The sequence below is a fragment of the Emys orbicularis genome, chromosome 5 (assembly GCF_028017835.1).
Source record: "Emys orbicularis isolate rEmyOrb1 chromosome 5, rEmyOrb1.hap1, whole genome shotgun sequence".
Taxonomy (NCBI): Eukaryota; Metazoa; Chordata; order Testudines; family Emydidae; genus Emys; species Emys orbicularis.
This window is the reverse complement of record NC_088687.1, coordinates 95,581,391-95,592,410: the sequence shown is the minus strand read 5'-3', so window position 1 is coordinate 95,592,410 and position 11,020 is coordinate 95,581,391. Positions and strand designations below refer to the sequence as shown.

General features: G+C 48.4%; 1 protein-coding gene across 1 annotated transcript in view; it reads left to right on the top strand.

Annotated features, from left to right (window-relative positions):
- The first annotated feature begins 1,655 nt into the window (after positions 1–1,655).
- The window catches only part of SLAIN2 (SLAIN motif family member 2), a 54,732-nt gene continuing 45,367 nt past the window's right edge, over positions 1,656–11,020 (top strand). Inside the window, exon 1 of the mRNA XM_065405268.1 lies at positions 1,656–2,020. Within this exon, the coding sequence (XP_065261340.1) occupies positions 1,656–2,020 (365 nt within the window). The remainder of the gene's footprint in view (positions 2,021–11,020) is intronic.

Here is an 11,020-nt window from a genome sequence, read left to right as displayed (position 1 = left end):
CTGAGTGGACCCGGACCCAGGCCCGGGCTGAGCGGGCCCGGACCGGCCCTGGACCCGGCCCTGGACCCAGCCCGAGTGGACCCGGCCCAGACCCGGACCCGGCCGAGCGGCTCCAGGCAGCGCGGTAAGGGGGCAGGGAGCAGGTGTTGGAAGAGGGCAGGGGAGTTCGGAGGGTTGTGGGGGGGTGGATAGGGGTCGGGGCGGTCAGAGGGCATGGAACAGGGGGATTGAATGGGGGCAAGGGTCCTGGGGGGGCAGTCAGGAAGGAGCAGGGGTTGGGTTGGGCGGTGGGGGGCAGTCAGGGGCAGGGGTTCCAGGAGCAGTCGGGGACAGAGAGAAGGGGTGGTTGGATGGGGCAGGGGTCCCAGTGGGCCATCAGGAATGAGAGGAAGGGTTGGATGGGGCGGCAGGGGGCAGTCAGGGGACAGGGAAGGGGGGTGGATGGGGCAGGGGTCCCAGGGGGTGTGTCAAGAACTTTAGGTAGGCTTAGCATGTATCCGCATACATTACGCAATGTATGTAATATATAATTTTGTTATTATTTATATAGTTATGGAAAGTAAATAATACATGGAAGAAATGAAAGGTGTTTTTTTACGTGTTTTTTTTTTTTTTTTAAGTCATCCCTGTTGGGGAGCCGCCGAAAATGTTTGAATTGGGCCCCGCACTTCCTAAAGCCGGCCCTGGTTACACAGACTACTGCCAAAGTTACCTCCAGTGCGTATTTTACTTACTCATTTACACCAATACACTTTTCTTTTTCTCTTAATAAAGATTTGTTTTCTATACAACCTCAGTGCTTTGGGGAAGGTGGCAAGTACTGTGTGATCCCAACAATTCTGGGTGGGGGCTCAAGCCCGTCGCGTTTGTTAGTTTTAAAACGGGCCAGTTGCTCTTTGACCTCGACCCTTGCTGCAGTGGCCGCCCCCCGGCAGCAGGGCCACAGGGGTAGGCAGAACCGCTGCGCAGGGAGGCAGCCGTGCCAGCGAAGGGACGGGGGTACTAATGAGGTGCAGCAACAACGGCCATTCCTTGGGAACAGGGGGATTTAAGCGCCCCCATCGGCTGCCGGGCGGGCCTGGGCTCTGACAGCGGCAGGAACCGGAGATGATCCGGGGGCCGTTGCCTCGGGATCCCACCTCCACTGCCCAAGGTTCCGCAGGCGGCTGTCAGCCCCGCTCGGGGGCAGCAGGAGCGGCGGCTACGGGCCATGGCCCCGCTGTGAGCTCAGCCCCTGCCATTGTGCCGCCTCCCTCCTGCATCACTAGCCCCTTGCCTACACTGCACTTCCGGGGACGCGAGCCTCGCTCCGGGCCCAAGCCCCGCCCCCTGGATACGCTCGGTCCCGGACCCGGCCGGATGCCGGGCGCGTGCGTGACGCCCGGCTGGGGGCGGGGCGCAAGGCAAGATGGCGCCGCCGGCCGGATGTGTGTATCTCCCTCCCACCGCGGGCCGCCGGCGCAGCTGACGAGGCGGCGGCTCCACTCTAGTCCGGGCCCAGCCCCGGCGCAGTCACAGCGGCGGCGCCTCCTCCAGGCCCGGCCATGTAGAGGGGGGCCCTGGTTGCTTCCCCTCATCCCGGAGACGTGACCGGCCCCTGAGGCAGCCAGCCCCGCGCGTGAGCGAGCCGGCGGCCGGCGGCGGGTCCCGCCGCCATGGAGGACATTAACTCCAACGTGAACGCGGACGCGGAGGTGCGGAAGCTGCAGGAGCTGGTGAAGAAGCTGGAGAAGCAGAACGAGCAGCTCCGCAGCCGCTCCGGGGCCCCCGCCAGCCCCAAGCGCCTCCCCAGCGGCAGCGGTGCCGCCACCCCTTCCCCGCGGGGGGACCTGCCGCTGGGACTGGAGAGCCGCTGCCTTAGTCCCAGGGCCGGGGCCCGTCAGCCGCCCGCCGAGGAGACGCGAGGCGGGTCGGCGGCCGCAGCGGCCGGGGAAGGGGGCAGCTTCCTGGACGAAGTGGAGCCTCTGAGGCCCGACGAGCTGGAGCGCTTGGCCAGCTGCGAGGAGGACGAGACAGGCTGGTGAGCGGGTAGGGGGCAGCCCTGGTCGCTGTGTCCTGGGCTGTGCAGCCAGATGCTGGGCATCCGGGGGCCCGGGCTCTCCAGGTCCCGGGCACGGGCCGGGACGAGCGCGCTGTAGGGAGCAGCCCTCCCTGGATCCAGCGCTGCTCAGGGACAAGGTGCGGGGATCTGAGAGGGGCTATTTGTTTATTAAACAGGGGCTAACGTAGGCGTCGTTCTTCCCTGACGGTCTGAAGGCAGCCTCGCCCTCTGAGGCTGGAGGGGAGAGGCTTACTCCCTTTGAGTCAGTGACACATAGAAAACTCTCTGCTCTCAGGGGCAGACTTTAAAACTGCCTGGTGAATCCCAGGTGAGTCTCTTAGCAGAGGCTGTGCACCTCTATTTAGCCATGGAAAAAGTGGTGTAGGGGGTCATCCAGGTTCTCAGTGGAGATGGAGGCTGTTAATGTCAGTGGGTCAGAAGAGTACCTCATCCATTCTTGAAAACCACAGAGTTGGTAAATCAATGTACGTGTCCAGAAACGTACTGCAGTGATCCACTAAGGGTATGTCTACATAGCAAAGAAAAACCAGCATCTGGCCTGTGCCCACTGACTCAGGCTGTGGGGGTGTTTCACTGCTCTGTAGACTTTTAGGCTCAGGCTGGAGCCTGAGCTGTGGGACCCTCCGACCTCACAGGGTACTAGAGTTCCGCTCCAGCACCGAGTTAAGGTTGCATGGCAATAACTTGTGCCCTTCCAGAACATTGAGTTCAACAAAACTCAGGGAAAACTAGGAAATACAGAGTTAAGGTAAATGTTCACGCAGCTTTAACTCTGCCCCTGGAGCTGGCAGTAGCAAACAGGAATTATTGCATGCTCTCTAGTCGCTTTATGTTTTAGGTGTAGCTGTACTGAGTGGTGAGGGCAATAGGTGTGGCGAGTTGTTAGAAATCTGTTTTGATATGAGGCGATCAGGGAATTAATTTGAAGTGTGTCAAAGTGCTGTGATTGTGATATGAAGAGATCTGGGTCTGAATCCCCCCCCGAGTGTGATCAAAGGAAGGAGGTGCATGCATATCTTGGGGTTCTAGTTTGTATCATTTCAGTACAAAATTGTGTAGGCTGTGTCATAGCAGGCACTGCAGTGGTCTTATCATGGGTACTGTCAGTCGTGAGATGGGATGTGAAAGCGGTCTGTGGATTTAATGATGGGTAGGGAAAAATATACTTTTAGGCAGTATCCTATGTGGAAGTGAGAAGGAGCTTTAAAAGGATATGATGAAGTGCTTGTTAAAGTTTACAAGTATGGTATTCTATCAATGGAGTAGGCACAGTGTTTGAGTGTAGGGGAGGTGCAGGTAATGTAGTGAGAAGGAAGAGTTTGAGAATGTGTAATGGGTATATTGGAGCATTGCTCACAGGGCGCCTAATTAAGGTTGCACGAGCATTTATCTTAACTCTGTATTTTTTAGTTTTCAGAAGTTTGAGTTTTGCTGAACTCAGTGTTCTGGAAGTGTATAAGCTCACCAGGCAACCTTAACTCAGCGTTACCAGACTTCTTTGCCATTTCAGTTTAAAAAACTAGAAAATTAAATAAAATGTTTGTTAGTAGGAGTTAGTGACCATTTAGGCAATTTGAGTTCTCACCAGAGTTTGCAGTTAATATGCTCCTGTAGCTAGGTGGTAATAAAAATACCTAAGTTTTATGTAGTGCTTTTCATCAGATCTCAAAGAACTTCACATCATTATCCCCATTTTAAAGGTGGGAAACCACAGCACAGAGGTGTGGTGACTTACCAGAGGTCACCCAGCAGGCCACTGGCGGAGCTAGTAATAGTCCCAGTCCAGTGGCCTTTCCACTAGGCTGCACAGTTGCTATATGATTCCTAAGTGCTCCTCACCCCTCCTATACATTTTGTTATCGAGAAACATCGTGCTTTGAAATTTTTGCAATGTGTAGTTGCTAACAGGGTCAGTGAGAGAAATCTTATCCATGGTCTGTCCCCCAAAATCTTGACAGTTTTATAACCTAGTGGTTATAGTAACGTTAAGCTTGTGAGAGAAGATTGGTGTCTCTCCCCTCCATTCCCTGCAACATGTACCTCTTCCCCCACCTGTCAACACTTCCAATTCATCCTCCTCTTCCTGTCCCATTAAGCCATTAGTTTACATTCAGAACACATCAGCAGCCTTATAGCAGACTCAGAGAGCTTTTAAGTTAACCATTCATCTCAATGAGATGTTCTCAGCTGAAAGAGAACATCCAAAGGAGACATGGCTGGCGGGTATCGTAGGCATAGGAAGGCTCTGCCTTCCCAAACAGCCTGATGTCCCCCCCACCCAAGCTCCACCCCTAGGCCCCATCCTGCCTCCTGTTCCTTGGGGCAGGCAGGCTGGGGGCCGCTGGGGCCACTCCGGCCACGCTGCCTACTCAGTAGGAGATGAATACAGCCTGAAACAATAGCTTGTGATATGTGAACTGCTCCATTCCTTTTAGTGGGGGTTCTCCACCCACCCACCCACCCAGTGCTGTTAGAGTGTGTATGCATCACGCATGTCTTTTCTCTACTCCGCATCCCGGTATCAACAGTGTGTTCTTGATGCTTTTTCTGAGCATGCTTGTTCTAAGTTCCCCACCCAGAGAGGCAGGGGTTTCCCAGATCCTGTCTCACGTGGTGGGGTGTAGAGAGGGGTTCAGACCCCTTTAGAAATACAAGAGATCCAGGATCCCAGCTCCATGGGGGGGGGGCAGTAGGGAGTGGGGCTTAGACCTGCCCAGGAAGGCAAGCCCCCCCACAGCTCATGAGGGGGGTAGAGAAGAGAGGCTTAGACCTCCCCAGATCTTGGTGCATGCACACAGGTAGGGGGAGAGGCTCAGACATTTTAGATCCTTGGGCATGCACACATGGGGAGAATGTGGGGCAGACAAGTGACATCTGCCACATATGCGTCACCTCCCCGATCATCCATCCCCATTTAGTCCCTTCCCTCAATCCCTCGCTGCATCCTCAAACCCCTCTGCCCATTTTCCTTCCTTCACCCTCTAAAATGTCCTGCCCCTGCCAGCAAACATTTGCATGTCTAATGTTTTTTACAAGAATACTTTGATTGCATTCCCCCAAAATTAAAAACAAAAAACACAAAAAACCCCACCAGATTTTAGCAATATGCCTTCTGATCTTTTCCAGATTTCTGCCCATAGTAGGACTCAAACTAACACTGGTTGGGTGTATAAGGTTAAAAGGTACTGCTTAGTCTGTTGAGCCCATCCAGCTGGTGTGGAACATTGAAGACTAACAGTCCTGTTAACTCCTCTGTCTGCACATGCTCAGTGTAATACAATTGGCATACCACCAAGCACTTCAAAGGCTACTGCTCCAAACAGATAAAGTCTTTGGCTAATAATTAGTAATTTGATTTTCCCCAGTGGTCTGTTGGATGGCATGCACTCTGGCTTGGTAACTCTCAACTGTTTGAGCTCCAGCTGTAAGGATCTCAGTCCTGCTTTGATCTCTATTTGTGATCAAAAATTTGTTGCCAGAATATGTGACTATAAGTTAAACTGGTTTTTGTCGTTTTTTGGAGTGGGGGGGTGTATTTCAGGAATCCCTTCTTCAAATGGCCCCAAATTTGGATCACTGACCAAACCTGATCCCTCATGAGGCACACAAAATTTCAAGGCAATCTGAAAAAATAACAGGAGTACTTGTGACACCTTAGAGACTAACAAATTTATTGGAGCATAAGCTTTCGTGGGCTACAACCCACTTCTTGGGTTGTAGCCCACGAAAGCTTATGCTCCAATAAATTTGTTAGTCTCTAAGGTGCCACAAGTACTCCTGTTATTTTTGCGGATACAGACTAACACGGCTGCTACTCTGAAAGGCAATCTGAGAAACCATATTGCTTTTTAGAGCTCGTAGAACAGTTGAGCTTTCAACAGAAAGCTGTCTTAACCTTAACTTAGCAGAAGTGCCATTCCAGTATAATTTAGAGTAACTAGCTTCCACAAGGCAATTGCCTGTCTCTTATGCAATAATCAGAGCTCTGATCCTTCTGTTCCAAAAGAGACCTTTCTTGCTGAGTGTTCATCCTGGTCTTTATTTTGAGAAAAGGACTTGGAAATAGCACTGATACCTGGGGATTTACGGGAGTTTTCATAGGGAATTATGGGAATTGTACTGTGCTCATAGAAGTCCTTTTGAAGTCTCCCACAAGCCACTGCTTCAGGGAGCAGTGTTAGGAACTGTGGGGCTAGGTACTCAGGGAGCAGTGCAACTGCAACAGAGTAGTACAGCGCAAGCATGGACATGAGGCAAAGCTGCAACCAGAATAGCATGGCTAGTGTGGGCTCAGTGCACCAGTGGCACCTAAGGTAGCATTAGCCTGCAAATTCATCTACCAATGTTTTTTTCTATGATTAGATCCTGTGATTATAAACACTAACTAGATGAAAAATTGAAGTGAGACCCCCTACTTAGCTACAAGTACACTCAGTCAAGAGTAGTCTTGAGAGTGCTCCTTGTGCCTGAGCTGTTTTACGGGTACTCAGAGAACATGCCCGCACTTCACTGAAGGTCCTGCCATTGATTTGGAATACCCCAATAAAGTATACAAAGCATGGTCTGGTGCAGCTGCCTTGCACTGATCATATACCTGGAACATGATACACTAGGTTAATTTAGTAAGCTTGAATTGGGTTGAGGATACACTTATGTTAATTGTAGTCTCACAGTTTTTGAGTGGGTCAGGGCTTGTTTACAGGGTGGGGTAATGTGCTCGGGGAGATGGGGGGGATGTCTGCCTTCTAAAGCACACAAATGTGTTGTGCATTAATTGGCCTGTGTAGACCCTGCTGGTGTGCACTAGTGGTTCCCTAGTTTGCTTTAACATAGTATTGTTTCAAACAGCACTGTGTTAAAGCACATCAGCAGGGCCTATAGGGACCAATTAATGTGCAACAGGTTAGTGTGCTTAGGCTATGTCTACACTACCACTTTTGTCAGTCAGGAGTGTGAAAAAACACACCCCTTACAGACATAAATTTCACCAACAAAAGCACCGGTGTGGACTGCGCTATTTTGGTGGGAGATGCTCTGCATAGGTTCAAAAAAGAACTAGATAAGTTCATGGAGGATAGGTCCATCAATGGCTATTAGCCAGGATGGGCAGGGATGGTGTCCCTAGCCTCTGTTTGCCAGAAGCTGGGAATGGGCAATGGGATGGATCACTTGATGATTACCTGTTCTGTTCATTCCCTCTGGGGCACCTGGCATTGGCCACTGTCTGAAGACAGGATATTGGGCTAGATGGACCTTTGTTCTGCCCCAATATGGCCATTCTTATGTTTTTATAGCATGTTGGAGATGGTTTAATTATGCTGGTGGGAGAGCCCTCTCATGTAGAAAAGTCCTATAATGCACTTTGCCAATCTGTAGTCATTTGGATTAAGGCAGGATCTGTTTCTAGCAATTCGTGTCCAGTCAGTGAAGTCAGGCTTCTTATTAGTCAACTAGGTTACTGCTATACTTGGATCTGATATAGAAGACAAATATTCGGATGTCCTCTCTATAATTATGACATTCCAATTTGTATGGCCTAAGCTCCCTTTGGCACTAGTATTACGATTTGGAAATTTAAAATTGGTGTCAGAATGAATCATGAGAAGCATGTTGGACAACTTCACTGGGATGTAGAGCCCCAGTTTCCTTAGGGATCAAATGGAATCTTTGAGACATAAGACTGTAAACCAGTTCAATGCCTGATAGTGCTATCCATTCAGTTGCTAAAATCTAATTATACCAGTATGATCTTGAACCTGTTGTTAAATTCTTTCTTACTTCTCACAATTTCTGCATTGTGACCTATTAAAAGACAAACTGCTGTTTATCAGATTATATGTGGTACACTAAAGGAACCTGAACTTGCCTTGACATAGAAGTATCTATTTCAGAGGGATTTTTTTTTTTTCAAATTCAGATAATGGCTTATCAAACCATAGTTGTAATAAGGTAGGAAGAAGTACTTGTGACTTCCTACTGGGGGGAGGGATAGCTCAGTGGTTTGAGCATTGGCCTGCTAAACCCAGGGTTGTGAGTTCAATCCTTGAGGGGGCCATTTAGGGATCTGGGACAAAAATCTGTATGGGGATTGGTCCTGCTTTGAGCAGGGGGTTGGACTAGATGACCTCCTGAGGTCCCTTCCAACCCTGATATTCTGTGATTCTATGACAGCTGGTATTAGAGGGGTACAATAGTTGCTTTCAATTTTCCAGATTAAAGGAGTAGTACCACCAAGTAACTATATTACATGGGGCTTGCAGCTTCTTAATTAAATATTATAACTTTGTTAGGAGTAAAATAAATGTGTGGAGACTGTAGCAAGAATCTCGAGTAAAAGCAATTTCCTGTTTTTCTCTTTAAGTTCTTCAACTGCACCCATCCTTTTGTATCTAAATGCATTGGATGTTTATATATCATGAAATTATCAATGTGCTGTCCAGTCCATAATGGAATTTTTCAATAGAATTTTTCCCTATTGCCTTAATTATAGAATTCTTAATATGCATTTCACACTCCTATACAGTTTGAGCACTGTTAGGTCAGCTTGCATTGGTTCTTATTCTTTTTTGAGTAGATTTAGAGCTTTCTTTCTAGACCAGTAGTTAAGCAGATGATCTCCTTGAGGAGCCCATACCCGTGTTTAAATAAATTCATGGAAACCTTTCATAGCTTTTTCTTTTCATTTCCATGAAAGTAGTTGTAATATCTCCGTAGCTAAGAGATTAAGCCTACAAGAAGCTGTATACTTTTCATTATGGGAAAAATATTGATTTCACCTGCTTTTCTGCAATAATCAGGTAATTTTTGTGGGTTTCTTAAAACTTTACATTCAAAAGTACTACTGACTTATTGACATCTACAGAAGACTTTTTAAATATGCAGCTCTATTTTTGGTAAACTTCAGTTTCTGCTACAACTTCAATAGATGTTTCCCAGCTTTTTTTCTATCAGTACACTTGAGTAAACTGACATGCTTAGATTTATTTCCATAACTAAAATACAGTTCTCATGGGATTGTTACTTCATATTCTGCCTAGAGCATGTTCCCTCCCATAGGTTTTATTTTACTACATAGAACTTGAACTGCCGGTACCTGATCTCCCTGCAGCTTTTGACACAGTTTATTGTGCTCACCTCTTCTAAATCTTGTCCTCAGTTGGCTTTCACAATACTGTCCTGTGTGGGAGGGGGCTGTGGGTTGGGGTACAGGAGGGGGTGAGTGCTCTGGGGTGGGCTGGAGATGAGAGGTTCAGGGTGCGGGAGGGGGCTCTGGGCTGGGGCAGGGGGTTGGGATGCAAGGGGGAGTGAGGGCTCTGGGCTGGGGCCAGGGATGAGGGGTTTGGGGTGCAATTGGGGACTCCAGGTTTGGGGGGCTTAGGGCTGGGGCAGGAGGTTGAGGTGCAGGGGGGGTGAAGGCTCTGGGCTGGGGGGGCGCTGGGGATGAGGGCTTTGGGGTGCAGGAGGGGGCTCCAGGTTTGGGGGGGCTGAAGGCTGGGGCAGAGGGTTGGGGTGCGGGCTTACCTCGCGCGGCTCCCAGTCAGCGGTGCAGCACGGCTAAGGCAGGTTCCCTGCCTGTCCTGACACCATGTATGCGCGCTGGAAGCGGCCACCAGGTCTGATGCTAGTAGGCAGGGGGGAGACAGAGGGGACAGGAAGCTGGGAGTAGAAGTTGTATTACCTCTGTATTTGGGACTAGTGTGACTGCTGCTGGAATATTATGTCCAGTTTGGTGTCTACAGTTCAAGAAGGATGTTGATAATTTGGAGAGGATTCAGAGAAGAGCCATGAGAATGATTAAATAATTAGAAAACATGCCTTATAGTGATAGACTTAAGGAGCTCAATCTATTTAGCTTAACAAAGAGATGGTTAAGGGGTGACTTGATTATAGTCTATAAGTACCTGCAAGGGGAACATGTATTTAATAATGGGCTCTTCAGTCTAGCAGAGAAAAGTATAACACAATCCGATGGCTGGAAGTTGTAGCTAGACAAATTCAGATCGGAAGTCAAGCGTAAATGTTTAACAGTGAGGGTAATTAACCATTGGAATAATTTACTAAGGGTCATGGTGAATTTTCCATCACTGACAATTTTTAAATCATGATTGGATGTGTTTCTAAAAGCTATGCTCTAGGACAGTGGTTCCCAAACTGGGGTTCACGAAATGTTACAGGGGGTTCTTGGGAAAAAATTCCCTAACGGCGGACAGAGCTGTCCCTGGGCAGCACGGGGCCAGCAGCCTGGAGCCCCTGGACTTCCAAGAGCTAAGCAGATCAAAGCAAGCATATCTAGCACACTAAGGAGATTTAAACTTCAAGACTCTTTATAAGAAATGGAAAGGGAGGTGGATATTTTTTGCTGATTTTAAAATTAAATAGGCAGCTAGTATTGTTTTTAAAATTATTATGAAGAACAAGTTTAAGCTTTGTTGTAACGTGCGTTGTTTGCCGGGACTGCTCAAGACCTGAATGCTTGTGGAAGGAGGAACTCTTGGAGTTGGCTTCTTAAATACCTTTATGCTGTTTCACATCTGATACGCCTTGATGAAACATAGGAGCCTTGTCTTATAACAGGCTTATTCAAAGTGATACAAGCGACGAAAGTGAGATCTTGGAAGAGTGTTGCCATTTTCATGTAATAAAAATACTGTAATGATAAATAATAATTAATAATAAATAGTGTGTAATAAGCATGTCATAAAAACAAATGTTATATTTCCAAGATCACTGCTTTTATAATTTATACTCGGGTAAAGGAAAAAATCCCTGGAAATATTCATTTTTAGGAGGGGGTTCGCGAGACTTGACATTTTAGTGAAAGAGGTTCACAGGTTGTTAAAGTTTGGGAACCACTGCTCTAGGAATTATTTTGGGGAAGTTCTATGGCCTGTGTTATACAGAAGGTCAGACTAGATCAGGGGTCGGCAATCTTTCAGGAGTGGTGTGCCGAGTCTTCAT